This window comes from Megascapheus bottae, chromosome 13, assembly GCF_031878675.1.
Source record: "Megascapheus bottae isolate mThoBot1 chromosome 13, mThoBot2.hap1, whole genome shotgun sequence".
Taxonomy (NCBI): Eukaryota; Metazoa; Chordata; class Mammalia; order Rodentia; family Geomyidae; genus Megascapheus; species Megascapheus bottae.
Genome location: NC_143521.1, coordinates 22,132,201 through 22,158,789, shown reverse-complemented (window position 1 = coordinate 22,158,789; position 26,589 = coordinate 22,132,201). Strand labels below are relative to the sequence as shown.

Here is a 26,589-nt window from a genome sequence, read left to right as displayed (position 1 = left end):
GGAAAGGTTCTCTTGTACAAAAGTCCCTTTTCTTATCTCTACCTTGTAAAGTTCCAGGCCATGGAGCTTGATATTATTCCTACTTTCAATTTCATATAACCATATTTTTCAGTGTAATATTTGGAATACTGCCATGGGAGAGGATAGGATTTGATGAGCAAAAATTTTTTATTTTTAATGTTATTTCTTCAAACTTGTCCTGTTCATCCTTCTCTAATCTCTAGGTGCATAAGCAGATTATCCTTTAATTATACAAATTTTCCTTCTACTCTCAAACATTTCCCAATTGGGTAAAATTTCTTACAAAAGTATACAAATCACCTGGTTGACAGAATAATTTAAAACTATTTAAAAGTGGGAAAAGTAAGTAAATATGCAGTACAAAGATACCAAACTATAGTAACACTGGTGTAAATGTAGTTTCTGATTTATCAAAATACAACTAATGGAAAGAAGACAAAAAGCTGGAGGAAAATGACTTCCTGAGGTTGTAAAGTGTCAGTGGTTTCAGAATGCATGACGGCTCTAGTAATAACCATTTGCTGTTTCCATTGACTTTACAGTACTGAGTATAATTTACATCATTTTTATAAAAGCTCTTATATCAGATTTGCAATCATTCATATCGTTTCACATCAGAAAACGAAGTTTCTCTCATTAAGGAACTAAAAAAATAATTATTATCTGTACTGACTCCAGTTCTAAGAATGGGGAATAAAATGACATGTTCCCCTTTAATGTATTAGTATTTTCTATTGGGTTGCTGAAAGAAAAAAAAATCAAGACTTTACTAGTGATCATTTTTTAATTGCTAATTTTCATCTATTTCTAAGGACAATCTCTTTACAAAACCTTTTAGTCTTATGAGTACTACAATTGGGCTTAGAATTCCAAATAAATAAAATGCCAAATTAGAAGTCATATTTAAAAATTAAATGATAAGCCACATATATCTATACACATTCACAGATTTTTTGATGAGGGTTGTCAGAATCCATGTAATACTGTTCACATTAAGTGCAAGTTAACATGTGTTATCTGACCTACTGCTCATGGCTTACAACACTAATATCAACAAAAATTCTGATTTGGGGGAGACAGTGATAAAAGAAACTCAAACTAACAAAGTTTTCAGGACAGAAAACAGTAACTATACAATTTAAAATCTCTACTCTTCATCTGCCAGTACCTTTTTCCTTTTCCCAATGGTAAAAAGTTATCACAGCTTAGTCATGTAAGAGGTACAGCGTACCAAACACGGTTTTGAAAAATGGGTCTCAGATGCCAAACAAAAAAGAAATTAAATACTATTAAAACTTTCTGAGTAGTTATATCAACTATTTTCAAATTTTTTGATCCTTATTTCTTCTGGTCATAGGTAAGTACTTTGTTCCTTCTTTTTATCTGAGAGCTTACTATATAAATTTGTTGGAAGCATTAGAAAATGTTATTCCAGTTCAAGTTGCTTGTGATCATTGTCACATATTCCACTTCAGATTATCTTACAATTCTTCAGTTTCTTACTGGTTTCCCTTAAATTAAGGCTTCATCAAGGAGAAATCCATAGTAAAGAGCTGATTTTTTTTTTAGCTTCTGAAAAAGTGCAAAATGAAGTAGCATTTGAGTAACTAAGACGACTTCTATTAATCAGTGCCATGACCGAAGTAGTATCTTACTGGAGGTCCAGGCAAGTCTTCATCTCCATCAGTGTCAGGGGCAAAAGACACAGTAAGATCCACATATTTTTTTTCAGTAGAAGGTTTTACAAGTTTGTGCATTCTAAAAAAAAAAAAAAAAAGCAATAAAGAATAAATTCTTTGGTAAACACTGTAAACTGAAAGCATGATTTGTTAACTGATGCTATCTAAACTACTGCCTAGGCTTTACTTTAAAATTTATTTATCCATTTGCTCTTACATATACACTACATTGGGTCAGGTGCCAGTGGTTCATGTCTGTAATCTGAAGATGGTTATTTGAAGCCAGCTGGGGCAGGAAAGCCCATGAAGATTTTTATCTCCAATTAACTACCAAAAGAACTGGAAGTAGAGATGTGGCTCAAATGGTAGAGTGGACAGCACCCAGGGGTCCTAAGTTCAAGCCCCATACTGGCCAAAAAAAAAAAAAAATATATATATATATATACACACATATACATACATACATATCTACACACATGCACATGTGTGTGACAAATACATTTGTATGTGTATATATACATATATTCACACTTACATATATATGCCTATATATACATATATACATATATACACATATATATAATATATGGAACTGTGAATCAATTTACATCATTGTGGGAAATGATAAAGAAAACTGGCAATTCAATCTGATTAAAGTATTATATATATATATATATATATATGTGAAATACTAGTTTAATTCCTTTGAACCATTAACAAAAAGACAAGAGTGTAAGAAAGGTCATGTTCAGGGTGTGGGTACTAGTAAGAAAGGAAGAACACAGAGAGTCAAGGAAGGCAAATTATGGTCAAAACACTTATGTACATGTATTAAAATGGAACAATGAATCTTACTGAGCTTAGTTTGGAAATAAGGAATAGAGAGGATGTGAGGCTGATCAGCATACATTGCTATGCATACATGGACATATCAAAATGAGCAGCCACCTCCTTACCATGTATTGACGCTCATATAAAAAATACAGAGGACACTGATTAATACTAAAGGATTTAAAACAATTCCCCAAATGTTAAGCAATGATTTTAGAAAATGTTCTTTCTATACTCCTTATAATATTTGAAGGCATTCTGTAGCATTTTTCTCTAAAGATTAAAAAAGTAACCTACATTATACCCTTAAAATACAGTCTTCAGTTGTACTTTCTCTCTCATCTATACCACTGTCAGAATTATCATGAAATGTATGTCTGATGTTATTCTGTTACCTGTAACATCTAGTAAGTACCTAGTTAATGTCAGGCTCAGGACTATGGAATCTATTTAATCTTCACAAATAGATCTTACTAGTGTTAAAAGATTTTGTCCCATACCTATCTTTTCATTCTTTCTCCTATTCACTTTCAACACACCACCTTTGAGTTTAATCTTAAATATATTTTAAAATTTAATTTTATTGTCAGTGATGTACAAAGGGGTTAGCTACAGAAGTACGGTAGTGAGTACATTTCTTGTCCAACATTGTACCCCCTCCCTCATTTCCTCCCACATTCCCTCTCCCAACCCCCTCTCCCAGGTGTAAAGTTCATTTCCAACATATTGTGTTGAGAGTATCGCTGCTGCATTTTGTTTGCCCTTTGTCCTCCAAAGTATCTTAATTCCCACCAGACCATGCTGTTGTTTAGCTGCATGTGTTTGAACAAACTGGTATTTTTTTTTGTCCAGAAACAGTCCTTCAAATATAGCTCAAATGAAACCTGCCCCAACTAGAAGACTGAGTTATTACAATCCATGGTGCACTGCAAAAATCTTCAGTATAATGATCTGATTACTTTAGTTCATGATTAACATGTTAATTTCCCTCAGTAGACTGTGAACTCCTTAACAACAAAGCTATCCGTACAATAGAAAACAGTTAACAAGAGTAATATTTATGGTTTTGTTACGCTTTACTACTATTATAATCCTCAACAGACATGGCATAATCATTCTTAACTTTGGATAGGAAACTAACATGACATGAGAATAGCTGCCCAACTATGCAAATCCAGGTCTTTCTAAAGCTAAGCTATGTCCTCAACCACCACATCCAGCTACTCACTTAAAATACCTGCTAAATGAACAATGTAATACAATAAGAAATTGCATTCACAAAGCAAAGCCATGATGAAGGTATCAAATATCAGCCATCTCTCAAAAACTTTTCTTTCTGGCAACAAATTTTAAGCTATTCTAGGTAGCATACAACATAATTCTAATTATTATTCTTTTTATCGGGGTAATGTACAGAAGGATTACAGTTACATTGATCAGGCACTGAGTGTATTACTTACAGCACAGTGATAACCCTTCTCATGTTTTCCCAGACCCTACCCTGATCATTATTCTTAACTTACCCAAAAGACACTTAGGGATCAAATGAGAAATAATGCAAGATAAATTATTACCTTAGGTAATTAGAAATCTTCTATCTCTGCTTCCCAAGTACTGGGATTATAGGAGTATGCTACAATGCCAGGACATAATTATTATTTTTTTTGTAAAGATAATTAAGAGGGCCAGGAATTTGGCTTAGTGGTAGAGTGCTTGCCTAGCATGCACAAAGACCCAGGTTCGATCCCTCAGTGGTACACACAGAGAAAAGCTAGAAGCGTGCTGTGGCTCAGATGGCAGGGCACTAGTCTTGAGGAAAAAGCCCAACAACAGTATTGAGTTCAAGCCCCAGGACTGGCAAAAAAATATAATAATAGTCAAGTTGTTATAAATTATAAGTGACTAACCTCACTTTATAATAATTAAACATTACAGGTTTAAAGTTATTCTCAGATTCATTTAGTTCTACAATAAACATTTATTGATAGTTAATATGCCAGGTCTAAGTGCAAACATAAAACACAATCAAGATCAAAGAAACATTCTTGGCTTAGTGGACCTTACTTTCTAGTGTGGGATGAAAAAATACAAGATAATAATTAACTATGTAAGCACAACATAAAGTAGCCATAGGTAGTGCTAAGTGCTATGAAAAAAGACAAAATGCAGAGCAGAGATATTTGGGCATACTGACTGAGGCAGGGTACAGGCTTCATTATTAATCTCTCTGTACATCACCTTTTCAATAACAATAAATTAGAAAAATTAAGAAAAGGCTTTTTATACCAAGTACAAAGACCAGAGGTGAAAATTAGCCAGGCTCCTAATTAAGGAACAATTATAATCTGAGGAAACAAGCAAGAACAATGAAAGGCCCCATGTTAGAGCATGACAGGAATGTTTAAGGAAACATAAGGAGGTTGGTGCACCTGGAATACAGTGAGCAAAGGGAGAAAAGTTTGGGAGGAAACTTAGTAACTAGGAAATAGGTCATATAGTCCTTGAAGACCACTGTCAAAATTTTGGCTTTCTCTGGTTCCTTTTCTGTCTGTTTAAATGCTATCTTACTAGGCAAAGGGAATATCTAGACTCCTAAATATAATAACCTAACCTTGCCTTTCCATGTCTTTCTCATCTTTCTTATTTTCTCCATAGTATTTACCACCAACTGACATACTTTTCTGGTTGTTACATAAACATCTTTTAATAGGTAGTGACTTGGCTTTGTTCACTGATACATATCTAATCCTTAGAAAGAACCAGGTCACAACTATAGAAAGAATCAACAAAACAAGGAGTTGGTTCTTTGGAAAAATTAACAAAATTGACAGACTCTTAGCAAATCTTACCAAAAAAAAGAAGAGAGCATACCGAAATAAACAAAATCACAGACGAAAATGGTACTATCACAACAGAAATTACCAAGATCCAGAGCATCATGAGGAAATACTTCTCAAAGCTTTACGCCAACAAATTTGAGAATCTAGAAGAAATGGATGAATTCCTAGCCAATTTTAACATACTCACACTGAACCAAGAACTAACTCAACTAAACAGGCCTATTTCAAGCACTGTAATAGAAAAGGTAATAACAGACCTTTCACCTAAGAAAAGCCCAGGGCCAGATGGATTCACAGCTGAATTCTATAAGGTCTTCAAAGCAGAGCTCACACTAATACTCCTCAAGCTCTTCAACGAAATTGAAAATGAAGGCTCTTTACCAAACTCACTCTATGAAGCCAGTATAACCCTCATCCCCAAACCAGAGAGAGATTCATCAAAGAAAGAGAACTATAGACCCATTTCTTTGATGAAGATTGATGCAAAACTTCACAACAAAATACTGGCCAACGGTCTACAACAATTCATCAAAAAAATTATACACTGTGATCAAACAGGATTCATCACAGGGAGGCAAAGCTGGTTCAACATACCCAAATCAATCAATATAATTCAACACATCAACAGGAGCAAGGACAAAAATCACATGATTGTCTCAATAGATGCAGAAAAGGCATTTGACAAGATCCAACACCCCTTTATGTTAAAAGCTCTGGAGAAATTAGGAATCCATGCAACATTCCTCAATATAATAAAGGCTGTGCATGACAAACCCACAGCTAGTATTATACTTAATGGCGAAAAGCTAAAGCCATTCCCTCTAAAATCAGGAATGATTTTAACGTAGTATTAGAATTCTTAGCCAGTGCAATAAGGCAAAAAGCAAGCATAAAGGGGATCCAAATAGGGAAAGAGGAAGTAAAACTTTCCCTCTTTGCAGATGACATGATTCTGTATTTAAAGAATCCTATAGACTCTACTCTCAAGCTCCTTGAACTGATTCAAAACTTTCGAAGGGTAACAGCGTATAAAATTAACCCTCAACCCCCCCACTGGCGGCTCTGAAAAGCCATCTTTGCATTGTTCCTGGGTCCTGCTCGCCGCAGTCTCCTCCTCCGCCGCTGCGGACTCCGGCAGCCTCCTCGACCGAGTCCTCCAACTCTCGCATTCTTTTTTTTCCCTCGCTGCACCGGATTACCGGTGTGCCCCACACCCCCACCACCATGCCAGATGCGGCCGTGGACACCAGCTCCGAGATCACCACCAAGGACTTGAAGGAGAAGAAGGAAGTTGTGGAGGAGGCAGAGAATGGAAGAGATGCCCCCGCCAATGGGAATGCTAATGAGGAAAATGGGGAGCAGGAAGCTGATAATGAGATAGATGAAGAAGAGGAGGAAGGTGAGGAAGAAGGTGACGGCGAGGAGGAGGATGGAGATGAAGATGAGGAGGCAGAGGCAGCTCCAGGCAAATGGGCAGCTGAAGATGATGAGGACGATGATGTCGATACCAAGAAGCAGAAGACTGATGAGGATGACTAGACAGCAAAAGAGGAAAAGTTAACTAAAAAGGCCACCGTTACCTATTCACCCTCCACTTCCCGTCTCAGAATCTAAACGTGGTCACCTTCGAGTAGAGAAGCCCGCCGCCCTCAGCGGGCAGCATCACCAAGCTCTCCACTACCCCACAAAAACCACCACGAGAATTTGCAACAGGGGAGGAAAATACCAAAACTTCCAAGGCCCTGCTTTTTTTCTTAAAAGTACTTTAAAAAGGAAAATTTGTATTTTTTATTTACATTTTATATTTTTGTACATATTGTTAGGGGTCAGCCATTTTTAATGATCTTGGATGACCAAACCAGCCTTCAGAGCATTCTGTCCTACTTCTGACTACTTGTGGTGTGACCATGTTCATTATAATCTCAAAGGAGAAAAAAAACCTTGTGAAAAAAGCAAAAACAACAACAACAAAAAAATCTTATTCCGAGCATTCCAGTAACTTTTTTTGTGTTTGTACTTAGCTGTACTATAAAGTAGTTGGTTTGTATGAGACGGTTAAAAAGGCCAAAGATAAAAAGGTTTCTTTTTTTCCTTTTGTCTATGAAGTTGCTATTTATTATTATTTTTTTTTTTGGCCTGTTTGATGTATGTATGAAACAATGTTGTCCAACAATAAACCGGAATATTATTTTACTGAGTTGTTCTAAAAAAAAAAATTAACCCTCAAAGATCAACTGCCTTCCTCTACGACAACAGTGAGAGGAATGAGGCAACAATCAGGAAAGCAACTCCTTTTGCAATAGCCTTCAAGAAAATAAAGTACCTAGGAATTATCTTAACTAAGAATGTAAAGGACCTTTCTGATGAAAACTTTAAAACCCTGAAAAAGGAAATTAAAGCAGAACTAAGGAAATGGAAAAACCTCCCATGTTCCTGGATTGGAAGAATCAACATTGTGAAAATGACAATCTTGCCAAGGGCTATCTACAAATTCAAGGCAATACCCATCAATATCCCAATATCATTCTTTAAGGAAATAGAAGATGCAATCCAAAATTTCATATGGAATAATAAAGACCCCGTATAGCAAAAACACTTCTTAGCAGAAAGAACAGTGCAGGAGGAATTTCAATACCAAACTTTAGACTCTATTACAGAGCTATAATTATCAAACCAGCTTGGTACTGGCACAAGAAAAGTCCTGAAGACCAATGGAATAGAACTGAGGACCCAGATATTAAACCACAGACCTATTGCCATCTAATCTTTGACAAGGGAGCCAAAAAAATAGACTGGAAGAAAGACAGCCTCTTCAACAAGTGGTGCTGGCAGAACTGGTTAAGCACCTGCAGAAAACTAAAGTAAGATCCTTCTTTGTCACCCTGCACTAGAATTAACTCCAAATGGATCAAAGACCTCGAGGTAAAAGCTGACACAATGAAAACTTTACAAAAAGGAATAGGAGATACACTAGGCCTCCTTGGACAGGTTGAAGCTTTCTTAATAAGGACCAAGAATCACAACAAATCAGAGAAAGGCTGGATAAGTGAGGCTGCATTAAACTGCAGAGCTTTTGTATGGCAAAGGACATAGCTAGTACACTAATTAGGAAGCCTACAGAGTGGGAGAAGATCTTCACCAACCATACAACAGACAAAGACCTCATATCTAAAATATATCAACAACTCAAAAAATTGAATCACTCCAAATTTAATCTCCAAAGTAACAACCATCCCATTAAAAGATGGTCCAAAGACTTAAAAGAGAATCTTCTCTGAAGAAGAAATAAGAATGGTCTATAGACACATGAAGAAATGCTCCACATCTCTGGTCACAAAAGAAATGCAAATCAAAACAACTCTAAGATTCCACCTCACTCCAGTTAGAATGGCCAAGATCAAGAAAACTAATAACAACAGATGCTGGAGGGGATGTGGCCAGGAGGGATCACTACTACATTGTTGGTGGGAGTGCAAACTCCATCAACCACTATGGAAAGCAGTATGGCAGTTCCTCAGAAGACTAAACATAGAGCTCCCCTATGACCCAGCAATTCCACTGCTTGGCATTTACCCAATTATCCAGAAACAAGGACATACTAAATCCACTAGCACAATGATGTTCATTGCAGCACTATTTACCATAGCAAAGATATGGAACCAACCTAGATGTCCCTCAGTTGCTGAGTGGATTAACAAGATGTGGTATTTGTACACAATGTAATTGTATGCTGCTGTCTGAAAGAATGACATCGCCCCATTTGTTAGGAAATGGAAAGACTTAGAAAAAATCATATTAAGTGAAGTAAGCCAGACTCAAAGGAACATAGACGCAATGGTTTCCCTCATTTGTCACAATCAGTAGAAACCTTAGTCTCCCATAGCAGAGATTTGCATTAGAGCAAAACCTAGATATATATGGCCAAATAGTATGATGCTAAATGAAAGGACCTCTATGATATAGAAACAAAAGCCATACAATGAGTGATTGTTGTCCTTAATGTACTGTTATCTCTCATCTCTTTTGCTGTCCCTTGGTTATCTCATATTGTTACACTATCTCACTTTGTTATCTGATATATTGGATATATTTGTATTTGGTTATTTGAAATTGGATAGGGAAGGGGGGAAAACAAGATGAGGGGTGGGGGTAGGGGGGAGGGAAATGGGGACCAAGACGTGAGAAAGGGTATCAATGTATATGAATTAATGCACCTTCTATCTGGCAAATATAATGTAACCCTTCTAATAATTACAATAAAAAATATAGGAAAAAAGAAAGAAAAAGCATCTGGAACAAAAGTCACTTGAAATAATGACTTTCTGGCATTTGGTATTATATCTCAGTTTCATAAATCCCCTTCTAAAGTTTCTACATAAAAGGTGGATCTATGTTTACTTCCTACATTTACCAAATCAAGCTTCTAAGCCTCTACACCTGGAAATCTTAACTACACTAGATTTCCAAGTATATGGTCATCTTAGGAATCTATTTTGCGGAAGCTTGTAGAGAGCTCGCTTAGCATTAGATAAGAGTAATCCTTTATCTGAATCTCAAGAACTTCTACACTTAATTTTCCAGTATATGTGCAGCTTCGCTTGGTTCTTGTGAATTATTTAAGATACTTACGTTAGCTTTAACCTTTTTGCATGACCAGGCATTACAGGAACATAAAGCATTTTTACTCCCTGTACCACCATTGTTGGCTCAATTCCATATTTCTCCTACAAGTAAACACCCAAAAGAGAAACATTTAAAACCTTCAAACACAAAATGCTTGAGAGAAAATGCTTTATAATAACTAGCAAAAAAAGCAAATATATGAAATAATATTCATTTTACCTTAATATCTCTAACTTTAAATATTTATACTTATAATCTTTGATATATAGTTTATAATGCTAATTTTTACCGATTAATAATGGACAAAAACTATAATAGTCCCCTTTATCTTTGTTCTTAATTTTTTTTTTTTATCAGTCCTGGGGATTGAACTCAGGGCCTGGGCACTGTTCTTGAGGCTAGTGCTCTACTACTTGAGCCACAGTACCACTTCCGGTTTTTCTATGTATGTGGTACCGAGGAATCAAGCCTAGGTCTTTGTGTGTGCTAGGCAAACACTATACCATTAGGCCAAACGCCCAGCCCTTGTTTTTACTTTTTTTTTTTTTTTTTTTTTTTGGCCAGTCCTGGGCTTGAGCTCAGGGCTTGAGCACTGTCCTTGGACTTTCTCAAGGCTAGCATTCTACCACTTGAGCCTCAGCACCACTTCTGGCTTTTTGCTATGTATGTGGAGTACCGAGAAATCGAACCCAGGTTTTCGTGCATGCTAGGCAAGCACTGTACCACTAGGCCAAACTCCTGGCCCTGTTCTTACTTTTTATAGTCAACCATGGCATGAAAGAATTTAATAGAAGATTTCAAAGAAACAATTCCTAAGATTTAAGTAGTATGCCACTCTGGGTAGTACAATGAAACCTCAGGCTGTCCTCTAACCCTCTTGGGTGGGAATCATCTCTTGGTCCTGCATATCTGCAGTGTACACTCATCCACTGGTCATTTAGCAGCTGTCTTTTTAGCAAAATGCTGCAGTAGCACATATGTTAATAATAGTCCTAAAGCACAATAGTGATTCTTACACAAACAGACACGCCGAAGTGTTTCCTTTGAAAAGGTGAAAGTCCTTGAATTTATAAGCATATAAAATCATATGCTGAACAACCATGTTCACTGCAGCATTATTAGCCACAACCAAGATAGGGAATCAGTGCAGACACTCCTCATTTAGTGGATGAATGGATCAAGAAAATGTGACATATATACACAATAGAATTCTACTCATCCATCAGAAAAAAACGATATTCTACCATCCATAAAGAAATGGAAAGACTTGGAAAAAATATATTAAATAAAGTAAGCCAGGCTCAGAGAAGTACAGATTGTATGTTTTCCTTCATTTGTGGTAACCTGAATGTGCCTATAAAGCTACAAGTAAACATACTGTATCGTGAAAGACAAAAAAAAATACAATGGAACATGATAAGTCATTCATATACACTGAGATCAAAGGAGGCAATCCTTAGGACAGGAATATAAAAGATGCAAAACCCTACATGTACCTGATTTTATACAGTGGTATTTATTAAAATGAACTCCAGGAAATGGAGACATTTTGTTGTTATTGTTGCTGTTTTTGTTGTCTTTTCTCTTACTTTGTTCATTCATCTGTGTTTGGGGGGGTTAGGAGGAACACAGAAATGACATGCAGCCGTGGTACTCACCAGACACTCCATGGAACTGAACTATACAACTTGTGGGTGGGGATAGGAGAAAAAAATAGAGAGCGAGGGAAGTGGTGACACTGTTCAGAAAGGGATGTAGTCTTTATCTGACTTATGCAACTGTAACCCCTCTGTACCTCAGCTTTATACTAACAGTAAAAAATGCATAAAAAACATCATATGCTTAAATCACTAAAAATCTCCCATATATTTTATTCTGTCAGAAGTATTTTTTATCATATTGTTTAATTACTCTGTTTCATTGTTGTTGTTACTTTCTGTGGCTAATTTATGAATTAAACTTTGTTATAGATATACATATATAGGAGAAAACATGGTAGATAAAGGGTTCAATACCATCTGCAGGTTCAAGCATCACTGGGAGTCTTGAAACATATCTCCCATGAATAAAGACCAATATAAACATAACCAGACTCAAAACTACTAATGAAGTAAATAAAAATATCTTACTTTGACTGCATTTATAAAATCCAATAGAGTGAAATCTTCTTTTCCATGTACAGTCCATCTGTCCCATATTGTAAATGATATTCCATTTCTATTGTAGAAAAATATTCAGAATAGAAATATTTAAAGTATCTTCTGTTTAGAAATAATACAAAAAGTTTCTGAACTCCATTATTTGTGATTAGTAATATGTGAGAAAAAACAACTTCTATGTATTTCATTATTTATTTCCCCATTACATCAAATAGGTAGTCACTTTTATAATTTTTTTGTTTCTTTTAGTGTCTCACTATAAATCACTATATCTTTGTTTTTTTCTTGCTTTTAAATGGCAGGAGGGGTTTCATGATGCAATATTCCAGTTACCCATTACAGGACAATTTGGACTGTCCAAACCAGTGGCTATTTTTATTAGTTTCAGAAGGATAACCTTGTATGTATGTATGTGTATATATATATATATATGTATATATATATATATAACGAAATATATGCAGAGTCCTCTGCAAATCTAAAATACAATGTCATATTTCCACTACTGTAGACCATGGCATTTATACTTCTATCAGTTTTGGCTACTACCAATCTAAAAAGTGAAAAATTTGTGGAATTAGATCCTAAATTTCATAATCCACAGCAACACAGTGTAAAGACTTCTAATTTATTTGAGTAGACAGATGAAATCTATGTGGAGTATAATACATATAAACTGTGATAAGTGCAATCTGAAAGTATAACACAAAAGAGTGTGGCCAAACAAACATACAAAAAATTATTTGGCTAGTTTAGTAACAAATGCTTTAAGAAGATGATGTCTGAATTGGTCCTGAACTGAAAGCAAAGACATAAAGAAGAGGTAAAGTCAATACTTCTCCCTTTTAAAGGTACTTTTTTTTCCTTTTTCTTTCTTTCTTTTTTTTTTTGCCAGTCCTGGGCTTGAGCTCAGGGCCTGAGCACTGTCCTTGGACTTTCTCAAGGCTAGAGCTCTACCACTTGAGCTTCAGCACCACTTCTGGCTTTTTTTTTTTCTATGTATGTGGTGCTGAGGAATCGAACCCGGGTCTTCGTACATGCTAGGCAAGCACTCTACCACTAGGCCAAACTCCCGGCCCCAAGGTACTTTTTTTTTCATTCTCATTATACAAGAGCAACAGACCTTCATGCATACCTGATTTCAGTTTTTCTTACTTCAGATGTCTCTGTAAACACTATAACTGGAATGGCTAAATTAAGAAAACAATTTTTGTAAGCTTCAAATGGATAACCACCAGTTACTTTGATCATCTCCAAGGCAACCTAGATAAAAGGAGGTGATATGATTATATTGAGTTTAAAAAACTATGACTTGAATTGGATCTATTTAGTTTTTCTCTAGTCCTTCTCAAACATGTTTGTATAAAAAGTAAAAGTAGTTATAGAGCTGGAGTAATATAATTTTCTTATTCATAGGTCTTTACAGAGTTTTGGTACAGTTTACCTTCAAATCTTTAACTTATCTTCTATATATAATAAACTAAGTTATTTCATCAGGTAATCTCTATACTTTGAAAGCTACAAAGAATAAAGTACTTGGCTACAATCAAAGAATAAAGTAAAAAAAACCCACACACTCAAATCAGAGGTATAAAAAAATACCTTTAGAGAAATTAACATAACTAGGGCCCCACTAAAAAGCTTCAATTACAAAAAAAATGAGGACAACTCATTTTATTCATGAAAAACGTATCTATTTGAGGGATACAAAGATGACTGAGAAAATTGATAATTTTCTCCTGTGAAAAGCTTTATAAGCACAAAATTTCAAAATGCTTGCTATGTTTTCAGAAATATTTTAGAATTTTAAACTATAAAATCCCACATTTATTTCTCTATATCTCAGATAGTTTGATGGAAAAGCCAGGAAAAATGTAGTAAGAAGTATTTTTCATTAGATTAATCTTACCAAGCCAGAAACTGCAGCAGTAGATGTTGCTATAGCAGGAATAATTTTACCAGCAATGCGCTTTGTTTTGAAACGATCAGTTGGCTCGATGCTATACATTTTGGCACGAAGATTTGATGCAGCTGTGATGAAATCTATGTGTCCATTACTATCATCATCTTTTTCAAATGAAAGTACTGCCATTTGAAGGTCACCTGTTCAGAGCAACCAGAATAAAGGTCCCAAAGTAAGTGATACAGATTTTCACTATATAAAAACAATGTTAGCTCTTCACCACCACCAAAGTATGGAATCAGTCCAGATGCCCCTCAATGGAAAAACAGATCAAGAAAATGAGGAATACATACACAATGGAATGTTACTCATCCATAAGAAAGAATAATATTGTATGAATTGTGAAAAAATGGAAAAAACTGTTTAGTGAAGTCAGGCCCACAGACAAAGGTTGCATGTTTTAACTCAAATGTGGAAGACAGAATTAGCTTATAAATATAACTCACAAATGAACATTAGGAAATGGGTACTTGAAAGGTGCATGGTGGGGCCAAGGAGAGAAAGATGAATGAAGAGGAGAAGGGAATGAGGGGGGATGCAGTCAAGAATCCAGTGTTTAAGTAAGGGAAGAGGTGGGTTGGGAGACTTAGGTGAGAAGGTTGAAGGGGGTGACAGCGATCAAGATGAACTGTGTTCATAAACTGCTTTGTTAAATAGCAACTCCTCTGTACAACTACGCAAATAATAAAAGTGATGTTGGCTTACCACTTTTAAAAGACTCAAAAAAACCCTGAGGAATATAAAAAAATTCAAGGAAACTTAAGCTATACCAAGATATGAAAATGGCTGTGATACCACAACAAAAAAAGTGCTCCAGCAAATAGCAAAAAGCAAAATAAAACTAAGTTTACTGAATTACTACCAAGCAGTTATAATAAAACAAAAGTCTACCTGGTATTGCTCAATGTTTATTCCTTAAATCCTACCTACAAATAATGGGATCAGTTGTTTAAACAAAAATGTGTTATCTTTTTTATCAGTAGTTTCTACATCACTATAATGATAATTATTCTCGATTACTTTTCCTGATATTTTATTGGTTCATGCAACTGGAGGTTACTCACTTTGTATTTCAATGTTAACACAATTTTGCAAGAGTGTATAGTTATATTCTGACAGTAAGAACCGAAGAGGAGTTCTGTAACTGAAATCCATCTGTGTAAAAATTAGTCTCCACGAGGACCTTATTATCCTTACATTTCTAACAACAGAGCAATTTGCTCTCTTTTAAACTTTACTATCAACTACAATAACAGCAGTCAAATGTAATTTGGAGAAAGAAGACTTCAACATTTGAGGACAGAGACAGGTGAAGAAAATGATGAACTTAGTCACAAGTTAAAGATAAAAAGTGACTTTCATAGGATGAATTTATTATTATTTTTTAATTCCATAAACTTTCCCGTATGAAGCTTAAATAAAATAATAGTCAATCCAGTTCAAAACACTTTTGAAAAGAAGTTTCCTTACTTCTGGTTGCTTCATTAGATGAAATGGCCTTTTCTAGTTGGTAAACAGCATTCCTTTCATCTTCACTGCTAATAGGAACTTGGTCAGGTTTCCTTGCAGTTTCATCTGTTTGAACTACCTTAAAGTATATGCATTAAATATTTATTAATATTATTATATACTGTATCTAAGTTTGGTTACCATTTGTTTCATCAACACGTCACAAAAAGAAAAACATTTGCTCCATATATTTTAATTGCATCATGAATCATTAGACTCTAATGTATTTTGTATCTTCCTTCAATATTTTTATCACCTATTTTATCACACTGTATATTCTTCAAGAATATGTCTCTTATTCACTGAGAAACTGCCAGGGAAGTACAATTAAATTTTTTTATATTGGCTGTGAAAAAAATTATTAAATAACTTACAAAGATCTTTTAAAATTCGATACAAATATTAAATGTTTTAATTATGACAAATCTACTTTCAACAAAATTGCATACTTCTAGTTGGTGTAGAAATGTTCTATGTAGTAAAAGAAACAGGAAATTAATAAAATATATAGATTGGGAATTCTTTAATTGCTTGCCAGCTGCTAACAAAGTTTTTCTTTCACATACAATGCTGAGCATGATAAAGACAGAATATATCCACAAATACTTGTTTTTTTCCAAGACCCAGACTCAAACTTGTTTTTGCCCATTGGATGGCACTTTACAACTGGAGCCATGCCTCCAACCTCAATCTTCAAGAAATTAACTTTATCCATATTTAGATTTCTTCTTAAGCACATTACCTAGGTGCTCAGTACTGTCTTATAATTCTACTACATTAATCAATCTACTTTCTGATTTTATTGGGTAATTATTTTATTTTTTATTTTTGGGATCATGGACCTTGAACTTGGCCTGGGCGCTGTCCCTGAGCTCTTTAGCTCAAGGCTATATAGCCCTACCCTTGAGCCAAGCCCCACTTCACGTTTTTTCTAGAGGTTAATTGGAGGTAAGAGTCTCAGGGCTTTGTGGCTTTGTAGTGCTGGGCTGGCTTTGTATCTCGATCCTCAAATCTCAGCCTCCCAAGTAGCTAGGATTACAGGCATGAGCCACCGTGCCCAGCTTTGGGTAATTATTTTATACTGCTTGTTCTCTGTTCTTTACTTTCCTATGTCTTCATTCTAGGCTAGTAAGCTTGCTTACTATCTCAACCAAAATGTAATCTTTTCTCTCATTTTCTGATTTTCAGTCCTTTAGAAGTCCTGTCAAAACCATATTGAAGTATAAAAGGAATCTAATTGGTTCTCATCACTGTGCTTCAAATCCCCATCACCTTTTGTCTATAACAAGTTTTTAATGTTTCTGAAGGTTTGAACTCAGGGCTTCACACTTGCTGGGAAGGTGGTCTAGCTTGAGCTATATTTCTAGTACTTTGGGCTCTGGTTAATTATTGAGATAAAATCTTACTCTTTGCCAGACCTGGTTTGGCCCACCAACCTTCTATTTTGCAGCTGGAATGAGGGAGGGTTGCTACCACAGCCAACTCTTTGTGTTAGCCTTGAATTACAACCCTCCTGCTTCCAGTAGGTATGATTAATACCTCAGGCAAGCATGCCCAGCAACTGCCTCTATTCTGCTTCTTCTTTATGTTCCATTAACTCATTCTTAACCACAGCCAGTTATTCTTTTAAATGTAAGTCATATTGTTACTCCTCTGCTTAAAAGTCTCTATTAGCTTACCTCATAGTATAACACAAAATACTTAGTATTACTCAATTAGCTCTCAAATCTCAGCTTAAAATTACCCTCCTGCACATACACATATTTTCTTCTAAAAAGTCTCTAAAAGCCTTCAAGGGCTCTCCCTACACCAGGAATTTTGTTCCTTGTATTATCCAGGTTTAGAATGGCATGTCACAAGTAGCAGTTTAATAACTAATAGCTGAATGGATAGATTTCTAAACTTACCTTGTTGGAAGGTTTGAATTCCTGAATCTTTACTTCTGAAAGAATATTCATGAGGGAATCTGCTGATAAATCCTATTTATTAAAAAAAAAGTAACCTGATCAAGGTTCATCAAATATCAAATGCTAAAATAGTAAGAGGTCATTTATCATTTGAAAATAATTTTTCATTTAAATATTTAGACTACTATTTGACACATTCGCCCTTATTTTTGTAAGTAGTCACAGAAAGACTATGATAAAAAGGATTAGGGGAAAAAAATGATTAGTCCACAAACAAAATCTTAGTTACTTCTAGAAGTTTTAAGAAAGAAGTCTCTTTTTTCACTTACATAGTTTCTCAGTTTTATAACAGTCTGAACAATTTAATACTCAATGAATTTAAAAGGTTAACATAATTTTTTCCTTGAGAAGCAGAAAAACAATTCAAGATGGATTTAGATGAGTTTAAGACCATTAAAATGTTTGATATATGATTTTTAAATATATTTTTTTATTGTAATTAATAGAAGGGTTACATGATATTTGCCAGATAAATGGTGCCTTAATTCCCACACATTGATACCCTTTCACATGTCATGGTCCCCATTTCCCTCCCCCCCCAATCTTGTTTTCCCTGTTCCCTATCCAATTTCAGATAACCAAATACAAATATATCTGATATATCAGGTAACAAAGTGAGATAGTGTAACAATATGAGATAACCAAGGAACAGTAGAAGTGATGAGAGATAACATAGTACCTTAAGAACAACAATCATTAATTATATGGCTTATATTTACATCATATTTTAAATGACAAGTTTAACAATTGTTCAAGGAGGGAATCTCTAATTACATTCTCTGGGACTTCGTCTTTAGAACTTAATCAAAATTAGGCTAACGGTTTGTATGTCATAGAAACATATCAGTTTATGAAATAAAACATTATGATTATAGAGTCATAGGTTTTTTTGTCTATATAGTTATGTTTGTATTTCCATTACCATGTCCATTGCTTTGGGTATGCAGTTATTGAGTCCTTGCTCTTGTGTATTTTGGATTTAATAACCGCATATTAGGGATACCATGTGCCTTTTGTTCCTTAGGTCTTGATGATATGTGACTTTTAAAACCAGTACATAATACAGCAACCATTCTAAATGCCACTTGTTTTATTAGACTTTTTTGGGAGAATTTTGTTTGTACCAATTCCAAAAATGATTAATCAACAGAAGGACCAGACAGTATTATTTTGGATCTACAACTAGGTATGGTGGTTACATGCCAGTCATTCATGAGGCTGAGGAAAGATCAAGAGTTCTATGCAGTTTTCCTGGAAGCACATAATTTATTTAGCTTTGAAACATATACACAGAAAAAAGCAGGAAGTGGAACTGTGGCTCTAGTGGCAGAACTCTAGCCCTGAGAAAGTCCAAGGACAGTGCTCAGGCCCTGAGTTCAAGGCCCAAGACTGGAAAAACAAATAAAAAAACTAGGAAAACAAAGCATATTCAGTAATAAGAAATATGTTAAAAATATTCAGGTTTTATTACTCCTTAAGTGAAAGAAAAATTTAACTTTCTTTTACTGAATAATGCTGTAATAAATGTTAGCTTTGCTATGTCAGACTGGGAACTACAACAAAATTTTATGTTTATATAAAAAGAATCATTCCTGGGCGGGGAGTTCAGCTTAGTGGTAGAGTGCTTGCCTAGCATGTACAAAAGCCCAGATTTGATTCTTCGATACCACATACATGGAAAAAGTTGGAAGTGGTGTTGTGGCTGAAGTAGAAGAGTGCTAGCCTTGAAGAAAGCCCAATGACAGTGTTCAGACCCTGAGTTCAAACCCCAGGTCTGGCCAAAAAAAAAAAAAGAATCATTCCTGTGAAAACAAATTTTGATTCAATTAACTAATTACAAGTTGTTTTTATATCATGTAGTAAAGATTGAAAAATATTTTACCTTTTCTGTAAAAGCAATGTGGTATACAGTAGCATATAGTTTTGCAGCATTCTGAAGGAAACTGAGGTGCCTTGTGAAGTTAAAAAAATAAAGCAAAGTTGAATCATCACTTTAAATTCATAATTTCAAGATGTATAGCACATTAAAAATGTGGCTTTTAAGATGATAATCTAAATGAGAAAAAGTCACAATTTTTTTATTGTTCCTGTTATTTTTATTATTATGGACAGAAAATCCCTTCCAGAGGTCTCTTTTTTTAATTAAAGAATTTATTAACATTGTATCATATTTCAAAACTTTTATTATAGATTTAAATTTTATATTACTGGATTATATGTTTTAAAGTAGAAAATGCAATTCTAGTACAAATCGAAACATGGCAAAAGTTAAAAAATATCAAATGCTTATCAACAAACTCCTTCTACTGTTCAAGAAATCATCATGACTACTTTTGAAGACAGGTGAATGCTAGTAGTAGAAAAACTATACTACAAGAAAGTAATAAACACCAGGGACTAAATAGTATAGATCAATTAAAGCTAAGCAAATTCATTTCTTTTGAAAACAAAGAAATCAAGGAAAGATTTTTTTTTATAGTCTATGTACTAAAATTATAGCATTTTGTATAGCAAAGACATGTAGGCTACAAATTTATACACACACACACACACACACACACTGGCCAATGGGCCTATGTTTAAGATTGGGATTGAAAACAAATATGGCTTAAAAACAGTTGGCTAGGAAAGACTACTAAACCTCCCCACCCCCCCACAGTTACGTTTTTATAGAAAAAGCAGTTCATGGTATTGTCTCTGTGGGCTTAAACATGCAGCAGATGAGAAAATTAGGCAAGAAAGATTAGTAGAAACAGCCCAAGTTATCTCATTAAAATACAGACAAAAGTGTAAATATAATATAATGGATCCAAGTATTCATGTAGAAATCAACTCCTTTGAAAACTTATTTAAGAACAATTTAGGGAGCTACATAGCAATAATCACTTCTTCCATATAACAAGATTCTTAGCTTTATTAAATATATAACCATTTATTGTCATTTGACTTTTTCTGGTCAAAATCAAAGTGGTAAATTTATAAACTTGCAAAGTACATAATATACATAAATGGATTCACATTTGTGTGAAAAGGATTGTGAGTGGTTTTGTTGACCAGAATGACTTCTATTTTTTGGACTAAGAAAACTGTAATCGTTTTGAAATCACAATTAAAAACATAGATACACACACTTACAAAGGTTCATTTAAATCAAATTTTATTGGAGATGGTGGCCTCTTTGGTGACTGCCAGAACAAACCTAACAAAAGACACAAATATGATTTTCAATATATGATTAACAGTAATCAGTAAGTTGTTTTTTTCTTTCTCAATACTTGGTTATACTCACTGCCATCTTTTAATCGTGTGTCCAGAGGAAAACAGTGAAGAAGCTGAAGTGCCTAAAGAAAAAATTGAATTAAAGATAAATTACTCAGTGTTATCTGAAAAAAAATAATTTTAAAATTTGTTAATATATATGCTTTATTCATAAAAACATAAGTACTCTACACGTGAACTACACAACTATACCTCCAGTCCTAACTTCAGTTTAAACAATATAAGAGGTTAGAACTCAAGGCTTTGTACTTGTTGGATGGCCTGTTACCCATGAGCCACGATTCCCAGCTCTGTTTTTCATCAGTTATTTTTGGACAAGGGTCTCACTTCTTGCTGGCTATGGTGCCTGATCCTTATTCCACCTACTAAGGTTTGCCATCCATGCTGGGATAACTGGGACACACTACCATATTCAGTATCCCCAAATCATGACAGAGTTTTGCATCATTTTCTGATTTTCCCCATTTTTGCCTCTATCACATAGCTTGGGATGACAACAATGCACCAGTGTGCCCCAACGATGGGTTGAGAAAGGATTTTTCAGAATTTTTTTTTTTTTTTTTTGCCAGTCCTGGGCTTGAGCTCAGGGCCTGAGCACTGTCCTTGGACTTTCTCAAGGTTAGAGCTGTACCACTTGAGCCTCAGCACCACTTCCAGCTTTTTTCTATGTATGTGGTACCAAGAAATTGAACCTGGGTCTTCGTGCATGCTAGGCAAGCACTCTACCGCGAGGCCAAACTCCGGGCCCCCAGAATTTTTTTTTTGGCAATGTTCCCTCAAGATTCCATCTTGCCTTCTCTTGCTTCCATCTTTCTTTTATTACATAAATGCTACCTTTTACACAATCATTTTGCTCTTTTTAAGGAATCCTCAAACAATGAAGCAATTAAACATACATAATATATTTAAAAATTAGTTTTGATATTTGCTTAAAATTATATTGGGGAGGGTAAAAATTGAGCAAAGATAAAGCAAAACAGTAAGTTGATGATTAAATTTATGATCCTCAGCATTACCCCATGCATTAAATATCTATTATCCTCAATTTACAAAGAAACAGATGTGTTCAAAAGACATGGTAAGGAAAGGCAAAATTCCTTCAAAATTACTGAATCATCTCTAAATTAACTGGAGATAGAATATACTCCTTATTCCAAAGGGAGCAAACATACTTATATACTTCTTATTTCACAGTAGGAAAAGATACCTAAATTCCATTTTTGCATGCAAAAGACAGAATAAAACTAGCAATCTAATAAATGCAGTTTAAATATTTAAAGTAATATTCAAGCAGACATTAGTTGTGTGGTCTGCCTTTGTTCTCACTTGTTATTCCTTATTTCTCAAAAGCCTGATAGACTAAAAGCAGACATTTCAGATCAATGAGAGTTAGAAATAACTGAATGGACCCAGGTAAGATATTTTCTTAATGATTAACAATGCATACTTACCTTATGGTTAAAATATTTCTCAAATTTTAATCTTGCTAATTCTACACATTGGAACCAATTTCTAGGTCTTCTGTTCAGTAACTTAATAACCTGAAAACAACCTTCTAAACTCTGTCCATTTTGTATCTTCTAGAATGGGAAAGGAGAATAAAACAAAAATTAAAATACTTCAATTTTACACACACATGCCTGTAACTTGCACACATACCCCAAAAGTATAAAGCAAAACCAAAGGGTAGATACTGTTTTAGATTTTTATTCTTTACATTTTCACTTTTAAATTTCTTATTAATGTCTGTTTCTCTTCTCTATCCTTTTTTCTCAGTACTGAGGATTAAACTTGCTTCCTCATGCTCTCGGCTTGCTTTCCACGCATGGCTGGTGCTGTTATTTGAGCCACACAGCCAGTACGGAATTTTTTGCAGAAGAATTGGAGATAAGACTCGTGGGCTTTTCTGCCTGGGCTGGTTCTGAATTGTGATTCTCAGATCTCAGCCTCCTAAGTCACTACAATTACAGCTAAGAGCTAGTTTAAGTACCCAGTTTAGCTTTAAAGTTTCTTAATTCATAAGCTACCATCATATTTTTTCCTTAAGTTATTAGTACCATATATGAATTTAATATATGGAGTTCTATAGGTAACATTCAATACTAAAAAGTTAAACTTTTTAACAAGATTAAAGAATGCAAGATAATATCTCTGAAGTTACCTTTATTACACTTGACATTATTGTCTACTCATGATATTTTCAACAATTTATATCAACTTTCACCAACTTCAAAATACAATTATACTAATATAAACTGTGACATCTGTATTAAAAAAAAACATTTATTTTTACCTTCAAGACTTCTTCTGCAGATTGATAGGTTTGCCAAAATTTGTTAAACAAGGAAGGCTTATGGGAGAAGGAACTTTCAAACTGAAAGGAAGAAAAGAAAAATGTTACAAAAGAAAGTATTTAAAAATCTTCCTTTCTAAGGAATTCTAGGATATGGAAACAAGAGCTTTATCTTGTGTGATTGTTGTTCTTAACGTACTATGCTATTTCTCTTCTCTTTTATTGTTTTGTCTTATGGTTAATCTTATATTGTTATTGTATCTGACTTTGTTACCTGGTATACTGTATATACACTTATTTGAAATAGGAAAGGGAAGGGGGAAAAACAAGATGATTGGGAGGGGGTGAGGGGAGGGAAATGGGGAGGAAAACATGAGAGGGGGTATTAATGTGTGAGAAGTAATGCACCTACTACCTGATGAATATAACTGTCATTTCTCCATACATTATCCCGATCCCCCCCCCACAAAAAAAATCTTCCTTTCTAACTGACCTTGAGAAGATTTTTTACCTTATCTCTTGCCCACTGAATAGTATGTTCAATAGCAGCTGGAAAGGACTTTAGAGTACAAAATGGTATTTCCTCTTCAGGGGGGTCTCTCTATTATAAGATACAATGACAGACATATAATAAAAGCAATATCAAAGTTTTATTTAATCAGACTGAGTTTTAAGACCATTAGTAAGTTTAAAAAATATCTATTTTTATATGCTCTCAGGCAGTAAAAGGCAAAGTTATTTCTTTTGACACCTCTTTGTTAACAGCGAGACTGAAAAATAATTATAAATGTCATGTTTTATCTGTGAAGTCATGTGACAAACATCGTATTAGTCATGACAAATCACCAAACATTATTCATTTCTTTCTTAAAAAATCCACTTAAAACTTTATAACATTACTCCTTACTTTATAGTACACACAGTTCCATGGGTCTTTCCATGGATAAAAGCATTTAGCATCAAGGGTGCTTGTTACAGTTTTTGTAGAGAAACTATGCACTGAATAAATGGAAAATGACTAATGCAGTACTATTGAAGAAATTCATCTACAGTATTATATTTTATAACTTAGGCTTGCTTGTTACCTATCTAAAACAACCCAATATGTTTCTCTTAAGGAATATGTGTTTCAGGGCCGAGAGTTTGGCCTAGTGGTAGAGTGCTTGCCTAGCATGCACGAAGACCCGGGTTCAATTCCTCGGTACCACATACATAGAAAAAAAAAAGCCGGAAGTGGTGCTGAGGCTCAAGCGGTAGAGCTCTAGACTTGAGAAAGTCCAAGGACAGTGCTCAGGCCCTGAGCTCAAGCCTAGGACTGAAAAAAAAAAAAAAAAAAGAAATGTGTGATGTGTGTTTCAGTTTGTTGACATATGTACTACTGTTGAATTTTTATAAATTAGAAGGGAAGCAAGGAGAATATTATTTTTGCTTTTTAGTTTAAGTAAAATGACAAGAAAACACACAGCAATGATACAGTAGATTGCGAGGATGGGAGAATTTTTTATTTATTTCTGAATAGTCATTACTTTGAAAATCCTCAAGTAATTTGTACTATTGTGATTTTTTCCAAATAATTGTCTTAAGACTGAATCCTTATAATTTTTTCTTTTTTTTGGCTTAAAATTTTCTATTAAACAATTTATTGTTTTTTTTTTTTCTTTTTTTGCCAGGCCTGGGGCCTGAACTCAGGGCCTGGACACTGTTCTTAGGCACTTTTGCTCAAGACTAGTACTCAGCACCACTTCCGGCTTTTTCTGAGTATGTGGTACCAGGGAATCAAACCTAGGGCTTCATGCATGCTAGGCAAGCACTCTACCATAAGGATATGCTCTCGGCCATAAAGAATTTATTAACATTGATTTTTGCATCATATTTCAAATGTCATGTTTAGCAAATAAGTATTCAAGAAGGAAATCTCTATATACAATCACTGGCACTTAGATTTTAGAACATAATTAAAATTAAGCTGAGGGTTTGTATGTCATAGATACATATTGATCTATGTAATAAAACATGTCTGTAGAGCATACAGCCCATCATAGATTTTTTTTTGCCAGTCCTGGTCTTGGGCTCAGGGCCAGAGCTTTGTCTTTGGGTTTTCTCAAGGCTAGAGTGAACTTGTCATTTTATATTGTCATTACAAAATTATTTCATGAGTACACCTGAGAAGCAGTAGACTTTATGAAAAAGATACTGATGCTTTCAATTATCTTACTTGAGTTGACTTTATAAACTTTAAAAGCTATATATCAGAGCAGTGGTTTAAACTTAAAAGTCAATATCTTAGAATCACATATGGGGCTAAGAGCTTATTTATATCAGCTATGTAGTATACACACATAAACAGCTTGGCTCTACCTATGAAGAATCTGATTCTCCAGTGAGATTTCTGGAAATCCCGTAGGGTTTGTACAAGGTTCACAGGTACTTGTGACAATGCATGCTTGGGGCAAGAATTATTAATGAAAATAAGTACTGCACATTGATGAGAGTTGACTTCTTTATTCTTTACATTCTAGCTAATATTTGGCATAACAAAATAAAATTATCAGCAGGTGAGTAGAATTTTATGTTTCTTGATAGTTTATTCTTAATCTAAAAGCTTGCTTCAATACAGCAATCTTCACTGTTTTTAGAAAGCTAATCAAACTTTGAGAAATAGTTAAAAAAACAAGGAATAGCACTATGATGACTTCTAAATACTTCGTTCAGTTATATTTTTTTAAAAAATTATCATGTTGTATGTTAGCTCTTGCTTGTAATTCTAGTTACTCTGGAGGCAGAGATCAGGAAGACCATGGTTTGAGGAGAGCAAGCAAATGATTTGTGAAACCTGACCTCTAACAATATGCTTGGTGGTATGGTACACAGCTCTCAGCTCAGATATGTGGGAGTATAAATAGGAAGACTGTGGGTCCAAGGCTGGGTCAGGCAAAAAGTGAAATCCTTTATGAAAAATAACAGAAGCAAAGAGGGCTAGGGATATAGTACAAGTGATAGATGAAGCCCTTAATAATTGTTAAAAAATGCACACGTACACATATATGGACATAATTAAGAAAACAAAAGGATTAAGAAAATTAAATTTGTTGGCTCACTAGTAAAGATAAAACTGTGAAACACAAAGAAGATAAGAGAGTACCTTCAAAATATTGATCTACTTACATGACTATTGTAAGATTCAGTCAAGTGAGGTACAATAATTTCTGTGTGTCCCTTGGTACCCATTGTTCCAGAATCTAAGAGAGGCCTTAGGTTTGCTACACAACGGCTGTTTGAAAACATAATGTATACAAACACAGAAATGAGCAATATCAAGTAAAAAATGGATAACCATCAACTCTCTACTTACCATTTCACACATTGATAATTTCTTGAATGCACTATTTTATAGGAAATAGAAGCATTAACTGTGAAACATTTCC

The 26,589-nt window shown here is 34.6% G+C and overlaps 1 protein-coding gene and 1 pseudogene across 1 annotated transcript in view; one reads left to right on the top strand and one right to left on the bottom strand.

The window, feature by feature from the left end:
* The window catches only part of Uba6 (ubiquitin like modifier activating enzyme 6), a 59,196-nt gene continuing 32,607 nt past the window's right edge, over positions 1–26,589 (bottom strand). The window contains exons 20-33 of the mRNA XM_090343500.1: positions 26,330–26,435; positions 23,676–23,765; positions 23,165–23,245; positions 22,323–22,451; positions 20,882–20,933; positions 20,728–20,791; positions 19,475–19,544; positions 17,533–17,604; positions 15,587–15,704; positions 14,063–14,256; positions 13,289–13,416; positions 12,124–12,211; positions 10,001–10,095; positions 1–1,779 (exon numbers count right to left, since the gene is read on the bottom strand). Coding sequence (XP_090199626.1) covers positions 1,644–1,779; positions 10,001–10,095; positions 12,124–12,211; positions 13,289–13,416; positions 14,063–14,256; positions 15,587–15,704; positions 17,533–17,604; positions 19,475–19,544; positions 20,728–20,791; positions 20,882–20,933; positions 22,323–22,451; positions 23,165–23,245; positions 23,676–23,765; positions 26,330–26,435 — 1,423 coding nt within the window. The 3' untranslated portion in view covers positions 1–1,643. The remainder of the gene's footprint in view (positions 1,780–10,000; positions 10,096–12,123; positions 12,212–13,288; positions 13,417–14,062; positions 14,257–15,586; positions 15,705–17,532; positions 17,605–19,474; positions 19,545–20,727; positions 20,792–20,881; positions 20,934–22,322; positions 22,452–23,164; positions 23,246–23,675; positions 23,766–26,329; positions 26,436–26,589) is intronic.
* Positions 6,560–7,352, top strand: LOC150055689 (prothymosin alpha pseudogene; annotated as a pseudogene).